Source organism: Coptis chinensis, chromosome 3 (assembly GCF_015680905.1).
Source record: "Coptis chinensis isolate HL-2020 chromosome 3, ASM1568090v1, whole genome shotgun sequence".
Lineage (NCBI taxonomy): Eukaryota > Viridiplantae > Streptophyta > Magnoliopsida > Ranunculales > Ranunculaceae > Coptis > Coptis chinensis.
Genome location: NC_141458.1, coordinates 112,282,479 through 112,302,347, shown reverse-complemented (window position 1 = coordinate 112,302,347; position 19,869 = coordinate 112,282,479). Strand labels below are relative to the sequence as shown.

At 35.0% G+C, this 19,869-nt stretch overlaps 1 protein-coding gene across 36 annotated transcripts; it reads left to right on the top strand.

The window, feature by feature from the left end:
- The first annotated feature begins 92 nt into the window (after positions 1–92).
- On the top strand, positions 93–18,066 carry LOC147513042 (uncharacterized). Of its 36 annotated transcripts, XM_086596049.1 has the most exons (21): positions 93–808; positions 1,294–1,559; positions 1,668–1,819; positions 1,930–1,983; positions 3,862–4,108; positions 4,626–4,719; positions 5,674–5,811; positions 6,367–6,425; positions 8,110–8,169; positions 8,726–10,561; positions 10,666–10,790; positions 11,189–11,257; positions 11,648–11,951; positions 12,028–12,125; positions 12,848–12,948; positions 13,231–13,395; positions 13,645–13,904; positions 14,218–14,343; positions 14,512–14,604; positions 15,741–15,829; positions 16,059–16,262. In XM_086596049.1, the coding sequence occupies exons 16-20, from the start codon at positions 13,285–13,287 to the stop codon at positions 15,754–15,756; spliced, it is 606 nt and encodes a 201-aa protein (XP_086452175.1). In that variant the 5' UTR covers positions 93–808; positions 1,294–1,559; positions 1,668–1,819; positions 1,930–1,983; positions 3,862–4,108; positions 4,626–4,719; positions 5,674–5,811; positions 6,367–6,425; positions 8,110–8,169; positions 8,726–10,561; positions 10,666–10,790; positions 11,189–11,257; positions 11,648–11,951; positions 12,028–12,125; positions 12,848–12,948; positions 13,231–13,284; the 3' UTR covers positions 15,757–15,829; positions 16,059–16,262. The 36 variants fall into 36 exon arrangements, with proteins under 36 accessions (XP_086452175.1, XP_086452171.1, XP_086452188.1 ...); XM_086596045.1 differs by lacking the exons at positions 3,862–4,108; positions 5,674–5,811; positions 16,059–16,262 and adding exons at positions 17,175–17,208; positions 17,322–18,066; XM_086596062.1 differs by lacking the exons at positions 3,862–4,108; positions 5,674–5,811 and having other exon boundaries at positions 10,236–10,269; positions 10,448–10,561; positions 10,666–10,725.
- The last annotated feature ends 1,803 nt before the right edge of the window (positions 18,067–19,869 follow it).

Genomic DNA, 19,869 nt, shown 5'->3' with positions numbered 1-19,869 from the left:
AAGGTATGCTCAATAATTATTGGTAATATGGTCCATACAACAAAGACCCGGAGGTCCAAGAGCCCAAGAAGTCTGTTTTATGTGCTTCTGTCAAACATGTACGGATGTATCCAACACACACAAATGACACAATTACACATTGAAATTTTTGAGACCTACAGAAATTTTGAAATTCCAATTAGAGGTTTTAATTGGTGAAATACTATACTACTATGATTAGAGGTTATTGTAAGTTGGGTATGATTGAAGATGCGAAAAGGGTGTTTAATGGAATGTGTTGTAAACCGAATGTGTTTACGTATAATACTTTTGTTGCCGGGTTATGTAGAAAAGGCGAGATGAAGTATGCTAGGGAGATTGTTGATGAAATGATAGTGGGTAAAGAATGTTTGCCTGATACATTTACGTTTACTACATTGATTGATGGATATTGTAAACATAATCAGTTAGAGGAGGCGGAGAAATGCATGGAAGAAATGGTGCGGAGGAACTGTAAGCTAGCCGAATGTTTATACTTACAATGCATTTATTTATGGTCTGTGTATGAATGGAAAGGTTGAAGAAGCAAAAAGGATGATGAGTAAGATGAGGCTGAAGGGTTTGAAAGATAATGTCGCAACACACACAAACCTATTGAAGGGACTTTGCATTATGGGGAGGTCTGATGATGCTGCCAACCATCTAAAGGAAATGATTAGCCTTGGGTTGAAACCTGATGTGAAGGCATATGCCGTGGTAATTCATGACTACTGTAAGCTGGGAAAACCGACCAAAGCAATAGTCCTTCTGGATGAAATGAAGTCTAGAGGTATGAATCCTCATGTTTAATTTCCTGTTTCAATTCTTTGTTTAGAGCACTCTGTGATTTGGGTGAGAATGATCGTGCAATTCGTTATTTAAAGGAGATGCCCCAAAGAGGTTCTTCTCCGAATTTTATATCTTATAGCACAGTGATCTGTAGACTCTGTAGTGTTAGAGGAAGGTACTTCTTCCCCACAACGAATCTCCACCACTCCAAACCCTTTTTCATTATTTAGCGAAAAAAAATCAAAAAATCCCAACAAACAAATAAAATAATTCTACTAGAGATGGAGGTCGGGATTCCTTTTCTCAAGGCAGCACCGCGGCAATTCAATGAGCGAAACTTGCCCTCAATAGTAGAACAATGAAAGCAGTAGTGGCTCTCCCCATACTTAGATGGTCCGGCTACGCCTGGTCCTCCCTTTTCTCTTGATTTGCTTGCTCGAGGAAATGTATTCTGATTCCCCTTTCTTTTATTTTCATTTGTTTTAGGGTTGGGTCTGGCAGAGAGGAAGTACAATCAGCTACAGAAAGAGTAGACGGTTACCGAGAGTGAATGAAATAGAATTGTCTTAAAAATAGTATAATTATGATACGAGCTACGATCCCCTATAAATGGAGTGAAATCAGGTATTATTGCATCTCGATTGGGAATAAGATTTGATAAATTTGTGATACCATTTTGTTATGTGTTTTCGAGGACTCTTTTAACTGTTGGCTTTGAGGGAGTTAAAATATGGATGTCATACTCATGCAATGTAAGTTCCATGCATAGTCCTTCAATAATACTGCTTGATTCAATGAAATATGATTTAGTTGTAACATATATTAACCTATTCTTGATAATAATTTACATTTTATCATAGTGTGATGATTAGGTCGTGGGAAAAATATTATTGAGAAGGAGAATTCCAATCTCATTGCTATTCCCACTCAAAGAAGAGATCAAGGAGATTCGATTCTTCCTCTGCAAAAAATATTTGATTTGTCACCGCTGTCTTTTATGCGATTGCTAAAGGTAATGATAAAGGGGAAGAACTTATGAGAAGACCAATTTTTTTGAACTTATTGGATTATTTAACTAATAGTATGTTGTTGTTATTGCATGTTTGGAAACCATGGTGTTAGGTATCTATATGTGTGGTATAGATCGATCAATTAACAGGTGTTGGAATCGACAAGGTATGTCATAATAATCCATTCAATTCGGAACAATGGCTAAACATAGTAATCCTTTGAAATCTCCATTACTGTTAGGACATTTTTCTTAGTCTTTATTTCTCATTGTACCTCCTCACATGTTAATAAGCCAGCTTGACCCTTGCTTCTGGAGATCGAGTTATTTATCTTTTTATTTCGCAGCTGGCACATCAATAGTTTTTATTTCGGACATTTTGGTGTGTTATCCTGGAACTTATATACTACCTTTAGATCAACTTAGTCAATCATATCAAACTGAAAAACATGAATAAGCTTAAACATGCATGGAGATAGTAGTTAGAGCTACTCATCATCTTATTTTTCTTATTTTAAATTATTTATAGCTTATTGATCAAATTTGTAGTTTGGTAGGAGTAGCTAGGTTTTTTCTGAATATTGCGTCTTCTCTAATCTATTCGGTCGCCTGCTAAGTTCCATTAAAATTATTAGAGTACTAAATGTGATTCATACTTGCTCTTTATATCAAGTTCGTCCATATTACAATGTTGTGTCTATGTGTGGTTCATTGATGAAGGTTGTGCCACGTAACGTCTATTGTTGTTTTTGTTCTATCATTTTCTTTCTCAACGATTTATTCAAACAAATATTTCAAAATAATAGTTACTTCTAATTGTGTTCAAATTATATGGTCCATTTATTTCAAGTCTCCTTTGCCAATAGAATTTAAACTATTTTTCCATATTCTTTGTTGATTTGTTGTGCTTTATTTATCTTAGAGTTGGTTTATGAGTTGCATAAAAATGGGTTCATGGCTGGACTAAGGGTAAATGGGCCTTGGATATAAGGAGAAAAGTCCAAAAACAGATATAGTTAAGAGTTTATGACTATTTATTACCACGTATTTTCATTTTTTTCCCTAAATGGTACCTATACTTTTTTTTTCACCTATTAATACCACGAACTCTTAATTTGTGTCAATTTAGTACCTCAGTCTCTTTTCCATCTCAATCTGTCAAATTTTGCTAACGGCGAGCTCGGTTTATAACACTCAAACTGGTCCAATCCAACTAACTTTTAACCCGATCCAGATCATATAAAACCGGATGCACCTTTCTAACTTGTTGTGGGGAGCATGGTATCCTCATCACCTTCATCTCCCCCAACAGCACAAAACCTCCACCGATCAACCACACAAAACTTCTTCACAACCACATGACTCCCAACTCAATAGAAATACAATCTATGTTCTAAACTCTAAAGTTCTATTACTTTTGGGATTCTAATACAACAGACCAATTCAAGTACTATAAATATATTGCAAGGATGTGCATTAGACATTGGAAGCAATCTTTTTACTTTGTTCAAATTAGAACGCCATGGAGATCGCTGCTTCCATCAAGAAATTTCATTTTAAATTGCTTAGAAAGAAGTTTTGTTTCACATCAGATGAAAAGAAGAAAGTAGTAGCGAAGTCGTCTAATCCAGAATTTGGAAAGAAGCTTTGTTTCACATCAGATGAAAAGAAGAGAGTCCTAATGAATCCGTCGTCTACTCCAGAATCAAAAGTAATTATCGATGTTAGAGATAATCAAGAACATTCGAGAAGATTTAATGCCAAAGAAACAAAAGATACGTTGTTGAAATTTGACGAACTTGTCCATGGTGGTCTGCTTGATGTTGTGTGTGAGCATTATAAACCCAAGTTACTTCAGAGGAATAAAAGTTCTCCGTCTTCAATACCATGTTGAATCAAGAAACCTACGTTTTCAGATTACTTTTGTTAGCATGTTTTATGTTTCCTGCAAGTAAGATCTCTTAGTTTATATTAAATAGAGAATGGCTAGTTGAGATTCTTATAAATATGTAAGTAGCTTTCTTAATGAATCTCTCAAATTCAAGGTACTTGTGATTCGATCTGATTGTATTCAGATTGGTGTTTGATGGTGGTTGATCAATGGAGGTTTTGTGCTGTTGGGGGAGATGAAGGTGATGAGGATACCGTGCTCCCCATAACAAGTTAGAAAGGTGCATCCGGTTATATTTGATCTAGATCGGGTTAAAGTTAATTGGATTGGGCGGTTTGAGTGTTATAAACCGAGCTCGCCGTTGGCAAAATTTGACGGATTGAGACGGAAAAGAGACTGAGGTACTAAATTGAAATAAATTAAGAGTTCGTGGTATTAATAGGCAAGAAAAAAAGTATGGGTACCATTTAGGAAAAAAAATGAAAGTATGTGGTACTAAATAGTCATAAACTCATATAGTTAATTAAGATAACGCTTTTAGCAGGATTTAAATTCTAACATGATTTGCAAGTGTACAGTTTAGGAAGAGCATAAATCGTTCCCAATTTCTTTATTTATTTCTATATTTGGAATGACATACATTACCTACTAATAAGTGTTTTACACCACGCCGTTTGTCATAACTTAATTAAGGCGTGGTATATTATGCCTCAAGTGTTGCGGTGTCGATCAACATGAAAAGGAGGTAAACCTTTTTATGTTTCCAAACATGCACTTCTCCCATGGTGCATCTCTTTACATCATTGATTCGAGATTCTGTAATGATATGATGACTGTAATTGATGATATCTCATCATGATTTTCATTTTTGTGTTGTTTTAGTGATTATTTTTTGGTTTGGGGAATTGTTATTTGCAGAAAAAGGGATTATTATACAGTAATCAATTCATTCAAGAGGTGGGTTTTCGTGGTCTGATTTTTCTGGGAAGCTCAACCTCTTCTTCATCGCCAGGTATTCGTGCCTATCAACCTATTATGTCTTCATCTTCTGTCAAGTAAGATTTTTATCTTCTGTCAAGTAAGATGTCTTCATTGTTTTCTTATCTCCTCATGGTTGATAAGCTTTTTCACACGAAATGTTCATTGTCTTCTTATCTGTTTCGGGTTTTTGAAGTTTTTTATTTTTATTTTTATGTGAGGTTTAACCCAAATTGTTGATGGGGGTTCTTACTTTCTTATTTTGTGTGTCAGTTCTTTTAAGAAACTGAAACAACATGATGAAAATAAGTATGGGAATGGTGGAGAAATTTACTGACCAGTCCAAGTGATTAATACTAGGGACTCAGTTGTTTGTTGAATTATTTATGTTGGTGAGAAGAACAAAAATAAAAGAAAAAACATCACTATTAGTTTTGTTGGTCATCGTTATTGTTGTGCTTATTTAAGCTTAACTCGGGTGATGGAAAAAGCTTTGTATTATTTTTTAGTCTCGGAATTGAACCACTAATGGCTTTTAGCGTATGTAATTTTGGTTTGTGCCAAAATGAACTACCCTTAGGGTATTTGTGTCACCTTGATTAACTTCAGTGACTGTAAGGTATAGGCAAAAGATCGAAAGTTGGTAGACTAAGCTTTTTTTGGGTACAATAGATTCCTTCTTTGTTTGTTATTAGGTTTTACATGCAAACGTGCTATCATTGGATGACACCCATTTTAATTGCTATTGAGATTGCATTTAAGATCCAAGTGAAACTCTTATTAGTTTTGTGTTTCTATGGTTCAATGTTTACAATTTTTATGACTGGAGCTTACCTAAATCATGTGTAACAAAATAATGTGTAGTATAATCCGCTTGGAATTATATGTTGATTTCTTCAGTGGTCTCTCATTTTATTCTCTTTGGTGTTCTTCTTGTCTTTCATTGTTAAGCTTAGATTAATAATTACTTTGTTTTCTGTCTGGGTAGGGGAATTCCTTTGCAATGGATAGTAAGGTTTTCTTACCATCTGATCTTTCACTCTAAGCCTGATCAAGTTGAGTAGCTTAATGCGTGTTGGTCACTAATTGATCATTGTTGAATAATAATTTTTGAAGCATGCAAAAAGTATGTAATCCCTTTCAACGGATTGGTTTTACTTTGTCATAAGGTTATTTGGTTTCATCTCAATCAGCACTATGCTAAGTTGAAACTAAAATTGTAACATTATGCTTATTTCTTCTTTTAAGCATGTGTCTAGTAGTTATTTGGTTGTCTTCCCTTTTAGGCATTATGTTTCGTGGGAAAATAAATAAAGTGTTCACAAATTTAGGAGGATACTATGGTGCATATCCATCTATTAGTGTTCTCAAATTCAGGGGAATAGTATGGTGCATATCCACGTAATAAGGCAATTATCGCTTATACATGTAATAAAGATCACTTCGGTTAACTTTAGTATATCATTTTCTAACCTAGACTCTTTGATAAATGATACCTCTTATGCAAATATTGATACTGATAGATTAGATTTGACAGTGTTACTCATACATGGAAACAGGTTTTGGTTGTCTTGATTTCTATATATTTGAATAGGTCATTGATTGCTACTCATTCAAATTCCATTTTGTACTTAATTAAATAAGGCTCATTTGATTTAAGGATTTATTTTTTTGTTTCCAGTTAAAGATGCACCAAAGTTATTTGAATGTGAAGGATCAATGTCGTCCACTATTATTTAGGTATTATCTCGCTTTTTGCATACAGAACAAATGGCTTTTCATGCTGTATTTCTTTTTGTCTTTTCTTTTTTCTCATTTATGTGTAGGAAGATTATATAGTCTACAAATTGGTAATTTGTGCATCGAGCTAATGTCTCTACTTGCTATAGTTCGTCATAAAAACACATAAATGATTGAAATAATCGAAACTGCGAGATCCCCAAGCCAGTGATATGATTCATCAAGATTGAGCTTCCCCGGAGTGGCGGAGTGGCAACAAACCGTTATTCCCCTTATGTATGCTGTTTTCGCTTACCCAGTACAAAAGGATCTAGAATTCCAGATTTTGTTTTTGGCATTAGTTACGAAATGGTGGAAAATTTCTCCTTCCATTATAGAAATATGTATTTCTGTTTTCAAAAAAATTGAGATATGCTTTAGTAAAGATGATAACTATACTTAACCAACAAAGTGTGTCTTGCCCCTTCTCTTGCTAAGTATATCTTCTACTTTATCCGTGTTTTTTTTAGGGTGTGTGGATTGAAGCTCATCTTCTTATATAGGTTTTTGTTTATGGTTCGATTATGAAGGACTATCAATTTAAGCTTATTGTTTTGATAAGCTAGGTATAGTTTAATGACAGCGGAGACTTAATTTGAAATATTTGTAGGATGTTAATTGGTACATCAGACTTCTGTGTAGTTCAAATACAAAAAATATGCTTTAGTCCTAGGATTAGTCAGCGTGGTTAAAAGCAACAACCGTAGGCTGTGTGAAAGTCGAAGCCTACATTAACTTGCTTATGAATCCAACACACTCCATTGCTCTTTATTATCTGTAATTTACAATAGGTGCATCTTTTGAAAAATACTATCAATTTTTTTTATTTATTATTATTATTTTTTAAGTGGTAATTTGTTAGCATATCTTATTACACGAAAATAAAGACAAAGAAAAGAAGTGAAGTCTTGGATTTAATCTACGTGAGCTAAGAGGATGAAAAGGTGCTGAGATGGTAGGATTGTAGGATACTACTTGGGTTCCTATAAACTTATATTTTATGCAAAAGATGCTTCTGAAGAGAGTATATGTTTTGTTGGTATTCATGTACATTGTAGGAGTCTTATATAATATGTTGTTTAGTTGGTGATTATCTAGGAAGCACGGAAATGATACAACACGACACGGATCCCACATTTTTCCGTCATGGATTGTTTGAATAATATATATATATATATATATATATATATATATATATATATATATATATATATATATTTCACCAAATTCAAATTAAAATGGCAATTCTACTTCATAAAATGACCAATTCAAACACATTGACAACTTTGTATAAGTTTTTGCAAGCAAATGCCAACAAAAAGTTCAAAACAATACAATGGATTTGTCAATCAAGTTGTCCAACTTCAACTAAGTCATTTTCCACATCTTAATTCACTTCATCTTTATTCTCTTGCATCTCTTCTTATCTTGGATTTTATTTCACTTTTTTTTTGAGTTTCAAAAAAATTTGTGAAATTACTATTCCAGCAGTATCCGCCACGTATCCCCAGCGTATCCCCACGTATCCCCAGCGTATCCCCACGTGATCGGAAAATACCCATTATCCGGCGTATCGGTATCCGTGTATCCACGGATGTCATTATTTGATTATTCAGAAATGATTCCCAATTTCCTTTTGTTGTAGTTGACCTCCATGTTTCTCCAAGAATCAGCAGTAAAGTATTTCATTGACACCCATTTTCAGGTTTGTTTTAGTGTCATTATTTGTTACTTTTAGTTTCCGGCTTCTGTGTAGTTGTAGTTTAGATTTGTTAGAAACAACTTGATGTCTCAATATGCGCTTCAAGTTTAGATTTAATGTTATAAACTGAAAGGTACAACCAAATCAAAATTACCATGCAACACTTGAATAAAATCAAGATGCATATGAACAAAAGTTTTACTTTTGATACGTTGGTCATGAGCATAATTCCTTTTGATCATATGAATAATACATTTAGATTTAATATTTTTTTCCTTGACAAGGCTAGCTACTTCCAGGTTGCTTTATATTATCTTGCAAACTTGCTTATTGTTGTTCTTAAAAGAAAACTTTAAGAATATCTTTGTCAGATTTTCTTTCTTTTCATGGACTTCCTGTGGAACATTTAAGCCTAAAAGTTGGAGAGAAACTGGATGGTAATAGTTTGAGTAGGTGCAAGGGATTAAAGTTGGTTAGACTTGGTTGCTTAACAGCATAGCTCGCAAGGGGATTGTTTGTTAGAGTAGCTGTCTTGACTATATAAGTTATCATGGTATAGGTGAAGGCAACATGCCAAGGGGTACAAAGGGTCCGGGACGCGTAAGAAGGGCACTTTATTTTAACTGTGGAAGATTGGGATTAACATTTTACCATATAGGTTTGGACTAAAAACTATTTAAGTTATCATGTTCTTTTGTCCTTCATATGTCTTTGCTCTTTTTGTGTATATATACAGTTACATCAAGTTAACTAAGGTAGGCTTCTTTCGAACTGATGTGAGAAACACTTAGGTTTGGTTATGTGTCATAATTAAGTTTTCGATAAAATCAACATTTATGGTACATGTATGTGTCCCCTATTCTACTTTATGACCAAGTCTCTCTTAAACTTTCACAAATTCGACACGATTGTTTAAGAATGACAGATAGACATCTATATGTAAAAGCTTTATGATCTTTGAATTGATGAATAATAAGAGAAACAAAAGCAAAATTGTAGAAGTGTGCTGATGAACATGGAGATGGCTTCACAATAAAGTCCATTCATATTAACATACATAGCATGCATGGGCAAGAGTGGTGTCTATGCAGACATGGCCATTCAAGGGGACTTAGCTGCGCTTTAGAATAACAATACAATAACTTATATGAACTGCCTATAGTTCTTAAGAAGCTCTGCCTTCTACTCTATGTGACTTACCTTTCTAATTTCTTACATATTTTTTGTCTATATCATTTACAATTGAAGAATTTATTCTAAACAATGGGCTGAGCTTAAAAATCTAGACTAATAATATGCTTTGTGAGTGGGCATAAATGACTCTCTCTCCATTGTTGAGTGTTGAGTGTTACGTATGATTTTCTTGGATGTAGAGGAACTACAAGTTTGGCCTGCATGTGCTTATTGGTCAAGAAAACCCAGTTTACTGACAAATTTAAAAATTATCTACTTATCAACATTAGTTGTTAGGTGTTTCCATTGATAAGATGGTCAACGTACATTTGTTCTAATGGCATACATATATTTTTCGCAATATAGATGATTTTTTTAGAGAATTCATGTATTTGTTTCCATAATTGGGCAACATATTATGTACTGCACATTAAGTATGTATCTTATGTGTCAAGATTCCAAGTTTTGCCAATTCCATAGAGACACCTAAGTCCACCTTAGCACTCATATATCTCCAAAATATTATTCTTTTACGAGGCGGATGCTGCATGCTTTCTTTATGCACTCACTTCTCATTATGGTATATATTTTGTGCCTTAAGCGCAGTCGAATGGAGAGACTCAAACCTCTGTAGAAATTTGAACACCCAAATAACATCTAATTATGCATCGTGATATATGTAAACTCATATTTAGGATCTTCGTATCCCTACGGTTTGCATCGGTTAGCCTCTGCTGTGCTCTATGCTTAGCCCATTGCTTGATATAACTTGGATCGTGGAAATATTTGTCAATTGCATGTTGCTGCTTTGGATTCCAAACCAATTATGTACATTTCTAATTGGTTTTGCTTTGTTCCATGGAAATGATGTTGAACCTCAGTTTATATATCATTAGGTTTGCTTTGCTCTGCAAATGGACTAAGCCTCAAGTAAGTGAAGTAATGCTAAACTTTGATGGCTCAGTGGTCTGACCAGAAATGCATAGGGAGAAGTTATTTTTGCTTATTGTGGCCATTCAAAAAGTAACTCAGTGATGGATACTTTAATTTTTCCCAGCTAGCATTTATTGTCTATGGTTGACTTACACAGTTTGATCTTTTACCCAAGATATTATCGAGGTTTGCCCAGAAAAATTGCCTAACTATGAGGTGAAGATCAAAAACTTTTTCGAAGAGCATCTCCACACTGATGAGGAAATTCGCTACTGTGTTGCAGGAAGCGGTAGGAGTAGTTCTGACTTACTGGTTTAATATTGAGATGTTATTACTTGATACATGTACCAATTCTTTTGAGGTCTTCTCTGATTGCTATTTATTTTTGTGAAGGGTATTTTGATGTGAGGGATCGAGATGAACGCTGGATTCGTGTGTGGGTAAAGAAAGGAGGTATGATTGTGCTTCCGGCTGGAATTTATCACCGTTTTACTCTGTACACTAACAACTACATAAAGGTATTACGTCTTTAACTTTTTGTTTTTCTAGTATAATGCACTTAAATCTACAAGAGATAATTAGAAATAATCTTTCCTGCTTGATAATGCAGAAGAGCAGATGAATTCAAATAGGTGGGTAAATGGGGAAACCCATGTATTGCTTATAGTAGTCTTCATACTTTGGGCCTTTGTTTCTTATTAAGTTTTCCTCGTCTTTTCTTTCTTCTTCTGGCTATATCTGCCTAATTGTAAACTATGCTCTGCCTTTTTTTTAACATTTGTCAAACATATCACAGGTTGCAATTTTTTCTTCTGGCTATATCTCCTCATTCCTTAATTAACATTTGTCAAACATATCATAGGTTGCAATTTTTTTTATTAACGTGGTTTTTGGTTCTCTGTTGGTTGTTACTCAGCAAGGAAGGGGATTCTGTTTCGGATTTGTTGAGTTTGAGTCATTGGAGCCCGTGAAAAGTGCACTAAAGGTAACTTTCTATGCTTGTCATTATCAAGTTTGAGTAGAATGTAGAATAAAAGGTTTGGCTCTTTTACTGATAAAGAAAGAAAAAATCTGATTGGAGAATAGAGTAAAAGATTACAATTTTACATTTTACTGGTAAGTTAAACCTAAAACTACTGATCTTACGTTCTGCGTTTAGAGAAAACTGAACCGAGTATCTTATCCAGTCAATTTTAGAAGTCTTTCTATGTGTAAATGTTCGGAAGCTTATCTGTATAAGGAGCATTAAGTTGGTTAGTTTGAAGTGATAGAGCTTTCGAATGAGTTGCAAAGTTTTGCTATATTTGTTTTCCATTGAAGTCAATTTTAGAACGTCAACTATGCATGGGAACTTATTCTTTGGCTGCTATTGCAGGGGTTTAAGGAAAAACAAGAAATATGGTGCTGCTATTGCTACAGTTGCAGCAGCATTTATGTTGTGCACCACTGACACGTGTTATGCTCCGTTCCTCATCACGCACCATTTGTTCTCTTCCTACAACGCTGTATCTGTTCCAAGTAGTAGTAAAGTGTTAACTCATGTAGACCCACACGTGCTCCTGGGCATGTCTCAACAAGACCTACAACAACTAGCTATTGACTTTAGTCAGCAAAGCTACCGAGGGAAAATCATCTTTTGTACAAGACTAAAGCTAAAGAGATTCAAGATTTTAGTCACTGTGAGTCCTGACCTCTTTCTTGTTTTATTTTAATGATATTGTTTTTGTTACTGATATTGGATAATGTCAAACACAGTGCCACAAGCATTCAGAAATGACCTTCAGGAAGCTGGATATAAAGTCGGGAGATCGCCTATTCCTCAAGTTGTTACTGCTGCTGATGGCACTATTAAGGTTTGGTTTATTAGAAAAGTTATGGTGGATATTATTATGTTTTTTTTTTGTTGAATGCCTATCCATAGTCATGACGAATCCATGTTGTGTCCATTGATTACAATTTACAAGTAATGGCTCTCCTAGCAAGATGTTATACAAGACCCCACCTACAACACACAACACCCTCAATTACGTTACAAACATATGTCAATTTATATATAACCACTTTAAGGTAGAATTAGCACATGGAAGTCATAGAGCTCCTCGTTGATTCCACCACTAACTTGTGAGTTTCTTCCTACTTATGTTTCTATCCACCTTGCGTTGCTAGAGAGTTGGAAATGTATGATCTTACTACTTGAAGCTTCTTTGAAGGTTTAGGGGGTACACATGGTATCACAAGAACATATTGGTATATTCTATTGCTAATCTTACTGAGTCGTTTATAGTTCAGAGTCGTTGGTTGGCCTGAGACATAGCTCATGTTCAGTTGCCCCACCCTTTCTCCCCTTCATGCATGAACAAATGATCTCCAGTGTCCAAGTGGACTGCTGCTTTTATTCGTAACGAAAAGGAGTGCGCTATACTATAAAGATCTAGTGCGCATTAATCTGGGGACGTGCTACTGTTTATGAAAGTAGACATTAACCTGAGTTTGTGATAACAGCTAGTATTTGATGGATTTAATGAAATGCACTCTTAGGCCTCTTCTTCTTTTCCTCTCATTTCTGATCCTTCAGGCACTTATAAAATTGGAGGATAATAGGCTCATTGAAACTGTTGGTATACCTATCGAAGATAGTAAGGTTCTTCCCGCCTCACTGCCTGCGTCTCATTTCAGGTATAATGAACACAGGTCAGGGCCGGAACCCTGCCTGTTTACTTGATTTCATAAAATTATATTTTTTATTTGGTTGCTGTATAGATGAGGTAGTTTGTTTAATTGTTCCCTTGAAAGCATGGATGCAATGCCTTATTTTTTCAACGGAAGATTATCCAGAAATTGCTGTAATACAATACATCTGTGCATTGTCTTTTTTTCCTTTCGCGGTTAATATTGGGATTCTTCCCCCTCTCCGTAATCAGTATTTGATCCCATGCTTATCACACAATGCTTTGCCAGGTTTCTGATTTTTATAAGCATCCAAGTTCGGAATTAATTCCTGCAAAAGCTGCAATGGATGAAAGCTCTCATATGTTTGAGAACCGTGGTGGGCAGCTGTTGGGGCAGATAAGGCATGATTCATGTCGTTCCCGAGCTATCCTGTTCAAAGTTCTTGTAGATACTGTGTGTTACTAGACCATGATAAGACATGTCCCTTAAATTACAAGTTTATCACAATTACACATAAAGTCCGTAAAGCCCACTCTCTGAAAGCTTGCACACGCACTAGCCAAATGAACAAAGCCTCTTTTACCTCTTTCACTATCTTGTGAGATTTAGTCATCAAACCATGATACAAATGTTCCTGTTTTGATTAATTTCTTTCGTCCTAGCTAATCTGTTAGCTCTTATCGTGTTTATTTATATTGTTAGGGTCTGCCTAGTGATGGAGCTATTGAGCGCGCAGATTCTTACAAGCATATGTCTGTGATAGTTGTACTGAAGTCTGTCGAACTACTTGTTGATCTTATGTGGTTCCCTGGCCAGCTAATACTCTGTTCAACCAGGGCAATCTTCATGTCTCATATTGCTGCTGCAGGGGAAAGTGACTCTGCTGAGAATGACTCCTGTGATTCTCCACTTGAACCGAACAGTCCCCTTTATGGATATGCAGATAGAGCAGACGCCGAATGGTACAAATATTATACTCCCTGGCCTTTTCTTCTATCAGAATATGAGTTTAATCAGCAGTTCATAACCCAAAATAGAAAGAGAATGGTCAGAAACCTTCTTCAGTGGAACCCCACACACAAGACAATAACACAAGAAACCCTACCTATAGAAGGACTCCATCTCCTTGCACTAGGCAAACAACTTCGAACAAGAAAATCTAACTTGCAAAATAAAAATAACTGCCCTTCCCGGTTTATATCTACTCTTTGTTCTGAGATGCTTGTTCTCTTTATCTTTGTATCTTCTGGCCAAAATATGTCCATTTTATTGCAGTCTTGAACAAGATGAGGCAATTCAACCCTTGCACCAACGGAGACTAGAAGCATCTTCAAATGTAGCAGGTCCTTCATTACGTAATGTAATGTTGCGGCCCACAACTTCTTTGGACCGAAATCTAAGGTAGGGTTACTCTTAATGGTTGCACATCAAACCAGAAATAATTTTGAATTACCCTTGACACTCTGTTCAGTCTTTCTGGACTATGTTTCCAGCTTAGTGCATTTGTCTATTGTAGTGAATGGTAAAGTTACTTTTACAAGACCGTAACTTAATCTTTTTTCACTGAAGCAGTTCATCACATAGTGAACCCAATATTTCCAACACTTTTTGGCGTCGTAGTCGGAGGAAAGTTGTTGCGGAACAACGGACCGCTAGTTCAAGGTCTATCTTTCTCACCCTTTTTTTTTTTTTTCATCATTATAATTACTTTGTTAAATTTCTCTTAGTACGAGTCTATTTGCTTTGCTTATGTAAGTTATGCCTTGATACATTTGAATACTTCAAGAAATATTGGAAGTTACGTCCTGTTTTGCTGTATATGACAAGAATTTTAGAACTTCCATTTCAAACTGTTGTGAGATAAACAATTGGTATAAATCCTGGGGCCCTTCCACTCATTTCCAATCGGTTTTCAGTTGGCTGCTCCAAAGTTTGTATGGTATGAGAGCAGGCTATGTTTGCTAAATGCTCCATGTCACACATTAGAATAAAAGTCCATGTTTTAGGCTCAAGTCTCGCCACACATGAGGGGGCGTGTTGAGATAAATAGTCTCACATCGGTAATTTAAAGCCGTGTATCAAAATATAATATAAGTATGCTGATTTACAGAAAAGTTTATTCATCATTTGCATCAACACTAATTATTCCTTCAAATACTAATCACCGTTGGTTATTTGGTGATATTCAATGGTTAAGTCTTTCTTTTGGCTAGATATGACCTATGAGAAGTTATGTTTGAAGGTAAAAAGTGGTATGTTCTAAATATACAATGAGTCGTTGATATAGGAATCTATTTGTTTTTGTGTTCTTTTCTCCTGATTTGTTTATAAAGTGGCTTGAGAACTAGGGTGTGTTTGATTGCACGAGAGAATTTGCACCACTGAATCCCACATTTTAGTGCAATTCTCAAGAGATAGGAATCATATATAGGTAGGTATGGGAAACTTTTGACATCCTCAAGAACGTCTACGGAGTTGTATGGGAATTCTTACATTAAGAGGGCATGAAAGACTTTTCTAAAGAAAATGATCCTTTGATTGGTAATCTCCCATTTACTTGTTAGTTTTTCTTTTTTGATCGACAAAAGTCCTATATGTGAATCACTATTGAATCAGGTTCATTTGCATATCTGATGAGATTTGCATAAGTGAACTAATTCATAATATATTTATGTGGACTTTCGGAAATCTATTTTTGAGTCATGGGTACAGGATCCTTTACATGTAAGACTTATCACTCGTGCAAGTTCTTTCTTAGCTTGATAGATCATTTTGTTGTCGTTCGGTGTATTGTGTAGGGTATCAATTTTATGAAGGGAAAAACAAGAAGGCCAAAAAATTGCTTCCTAATCTGATGAGTCATGCTCACCTCAAGCTCCTTGTTAAGGTAAAAATTAAAACCCCACTCTATTTTCAACGCATCAAGTTACTACAAGATTTTCTTTTTATGCATCGATTTTATATAATCATTGTTTTATGTCGTCGAGATATGGGAGTAGACAACAAATGGTCTATCTTTGTGGGGGGGGCAAGTAATTTAATTAATTGCATGAATTTAATTAGTATGATTGTATTTCTAAGTTCATAATTTGTTTTGTGATTTTTTTTGGAATTAGATAGACTTTGTGGAGCGGCACTAGGATTTATATTGAGTGAAGCCATCGTCACTAATGTTTGTTATTGCATTTTGAAGATTTGGAATTGCTTGGAAAATCGTATAGAAATTTGTAACCCTTAGAAAATCTAAATTTGTAACCCTCAAAACTCTTTTGAAGTTATATATACGGTTCAATGAATATAATATTTTTTTCAGGTGTTTATTTTACTTGGCAAATGGTATGAAAAAGCATTGGTAATTTTATTGGTTTCTATATGAAACCAAGTGGTGCAGGTTTAGGGCAGGAAAAAAATTAAAATAATTTTTTTAACCATCTCAACACATTAGTAACGGTTGTAAACTGTTGCAAAGCAAAAAATAAATATTAAAGCATCATCAATAATCGTTACAAATCAAACTATGCAATGCTTTTTAACCGTTAGTAATAGTCACTATGCAACGGTTAATAACCGTTAGAAAATTTGGTTTGCAACGCTTTTTAACCGTTAGTAATTGTCACTCTGCAACGGTTAATAACCGTTGGAAAATTTGGTTTGTAATATTTTTTAACTGTTGCAAATATTTCCAACACTTTACCCACATCCTATTTGCAATGCTTAAAAAGCGTTGCAAAAATTATTCACAACGGTTTTTTGCCGTTAGTAATAGCCTGTTATGGTGTAGTGGTATCTTATGCGTCAAGATTCCAAATTTTGCCAATTCCATAGAGACACCTAGGTCCACCTTAGCACTCATATATCTCCAAATTATTGTTCTTTTACGAAGCAAATGCTACATGCTTTCTTTATGTACTCACTTCTCATTATGGTATATATTTTGTGCCTTAAGCGCAGTCGAATGGAGAGACTCAAACCTCTGTAGAAATTGGAACGCCCAAATAACATCTAATTATGCATCGTGATATATGTAAACTCATATTTAGGATCTTCGTATCCTTACGGTTTTCATCGGTTAGCCTCTACTGTGCTCTATGCTTAGCAATATAACTTGGATCGTGGAAATATTTGTCAATTGCATGTTGCTGCTTTGGATTCCAAACCAATTATGTACATTTCTAATTGGTTTTGCTTTGTTCCATGGAAATGATGTTGAACCTCAGTTTATATATCATTAGGTTTGCTTTGCTCTACAAATGGACTAAGCCTCAAGTAAGTGAAGTAATGCTAAACTTTGATGGCTCAGTGGTCTGACCAGAAATGCATAGGGAGAAGTTATTATTGCTTATTGTGGCCATTCAAAAAGTAACTCAGTGATTTGGCAGGAGCTAAATGCAATTGAAGCATGTTGGGGATGAAAGAAATGGAGACTAGAGAACAGTGCTTGTGGGAGAGAAGGCCCCCTCGGTAGTGTTGTAATGTAGTAGTAGCATTACAATTTCACAGAGGATTGAAGCGGAGCTAACTATAACACACACCTATAGGGAGCGAAACCAGGCAGCTGACTACCTGTCAAGTGATGTAATGCACAAGATGATATTATAATTTTTTTGCTCCCCCTCTAGACTGCAGATTAAAATACTATAGTAGTGGGAGATAGGAATGGTACCATGTATCACAATTAATCTAATACAGGTTGACATCTGGCCTAAACTTCTAATCTTCTCGAAGAACAAAACTACCATAGCTCTCACCAGACTGTGCTTCTCTTAATAGATGACAGATTGACAGCTTCACACTTTGAAGGGCAACCATTGCAGGAAGCAAACCCATCAAAGCAGATTCAGTAGAGGAAGCCAAATTGCTTGCGCTAAGATAGGGTTGCAACATGTATCGCAACAAAAAATTGACAAATTAAGTGGTGGTATGCTCAGCCAACAAAGCAATTGTTAATGAGTTGAACGGAGGAGCTTTAGAAGTCTCATGGAGTCTGTTAAGTCTTTTGGTGGAGGTTCAACATCTCCAGAAATCTTTTAGGTTTTGTAAGGTTGTCTTTTGTCCCAGGGAACTGATCCCTCATGCACATCTTATGGCCGAATCAACCAAGTTTAAGGTTCAATTAGTTTGTAATGGCTTGGTGCCTACGTCTGTAAGGGCAAGTTTTAGTAGAGTCCAGAACGAGTTGCATAACATATTTGCTATATGTTGATGAAACTGTCTTATGTTAAAAAAAAGGGCTAACCAATATTACCCCCCACTAGATGAGCCAATTAGGATCCCCCTAGATGGGAAATTAGGGTCTTCTCCCTAAATACACATACAAAAAAAAGTCAAATTGGGTTGACCAAAATTTTTTTGTGTGTATTTAGGGGGGAAACCCTAATTTCCCATCTAGTAGGGGGAAATCCTAATTGGCTTATCTAGTAGGGGGTAACACTAGTTCACCCTAAAAAAAAATACCCTCTCAAAGAAGAAAGTCCCAAATATGTCATTTTTTGCTTTATACAAATTATCTTGGGTACCCAATTATCTTTAATCTCACCGTTAGTATTACATTTACTTAATCCTGATTTATTTTCTTTTTCTAGGATGCGATCTAAATGAAGAAACAATTTGAATACTTTAATAGTATAAGAACAAGAATCGGGCTGAGATAATATGAAGAGAGAAATGAAATCTCACATCGAAAAATCAGCTTTCACTGTCAATGCTGGAATATATAACTTTGTGGACAATTATTTTGCTATTCCAATTCAACGTAAACAGCACAATATCACTGAATATCATAACTACTTAATTCAGCATACTCAAAATTTCATGAAGGTTTGTTTTAACTTTTTCATGATTTATGTTAATTAGCCACTGTGACCTTGCTTAGGCAACGTGTCATACATAGTAAGTCCTACAGGCAACTTTGTTTGATAAATAATGTCTCCATGATTGTATATGAACAAGTATGGATATGGTTTTCAATAGTTTCATTCTTTATATATGGTCCAAATTCTGGAATTTTTCTCAAAGTTCGAAATTCACCCTATAGAATATAAGCATTCTTCATACATGGCCTGTTAGTTCTTTTAGTGTCATGCCACATTATTTTTTTCTAAATAGCATTAGCAAAAAGAGTTAATGTGGGTTGTATTGCTACCAACACCTTTTGATGTAGGCAATTGCAATTTCAATTTAAAATTTTCATTCAACCTCTCAAAACCAACAAAAACTTCTGTGTGCATCTTCATGTTTGCGTTGGGCTGCTGCAAGTCGGCAATGTAGATCATCTTGAAATGAATATTTTTAAAGTAGAAAATAGTTTTCATTCAATGGATTGGGGCTGTGATATCCATTCGACTATTTTTAGGTTTATTAGTATTAGTATATTATTATTATGACGTAAGCATCAATGGGATATCTACTTTTCAAATTACTATATTATTAATTATTCAAAGTCTTCATTGCGATTGCAAGGACATATTACAAGTAACGGTATACTCAATCTATTTGTCTCCTTCTCATTTTTTTTTATAGAATATCAAAAGAAAAATCATACAGAGGTAGTATGGGACAAGCTAGCGCGCCAGAAGTTGCTATTGAAACAATAATTGTATTAGTGCACTGTGCACAGATGTTGTGTACTCGGTATGAGAAGAAATTATCAGCCATAACTCACATTACGTAATCAAGTGTATACCAGTTTGGAAGTCCTAAAGTTTCATAATTATACATACAAACATTTGAGCTTATATTTTGTAAAACCAATCACCAGCTTAGCAAACAATTTTAGTGGCATTTCACATTGGGCTCATCTTAGAGAACAATGCATTCCACATCAAATAGGGAAAAATATTCACAATGATTATCTTATAATTCTAGCATATCTTACTTAATGTTTCTACTATACGTGATCTTTAGAGACATTGAAGTTACGTTGAAATA

Excerpts from the sequence above, each read along its gene's own strand:
- LOC147513042 (XM_086596039.1), top strand. The coding sequence starts at position 13,285 with ATGGATGAAAGCTCTCATATGTTTGAGAACCGTGGTGGGCAGCTGTTG. Across the intron at positions 13,396-13,644 it reads TCAAAGTTCTTGTAGATACT|GGTCTGCCTAGTGATGGAGC; the intron begins GTGTGTTACTAG and ends TTATATTGTTAG. Across the intron at positions 13,905-14,217 it reads GATAGAGCAGACGCCGAATG|TCTTGAACAAGATGAGGCAA; the intron begins GTACAAATATTA and ends ATTTTATTGCAG.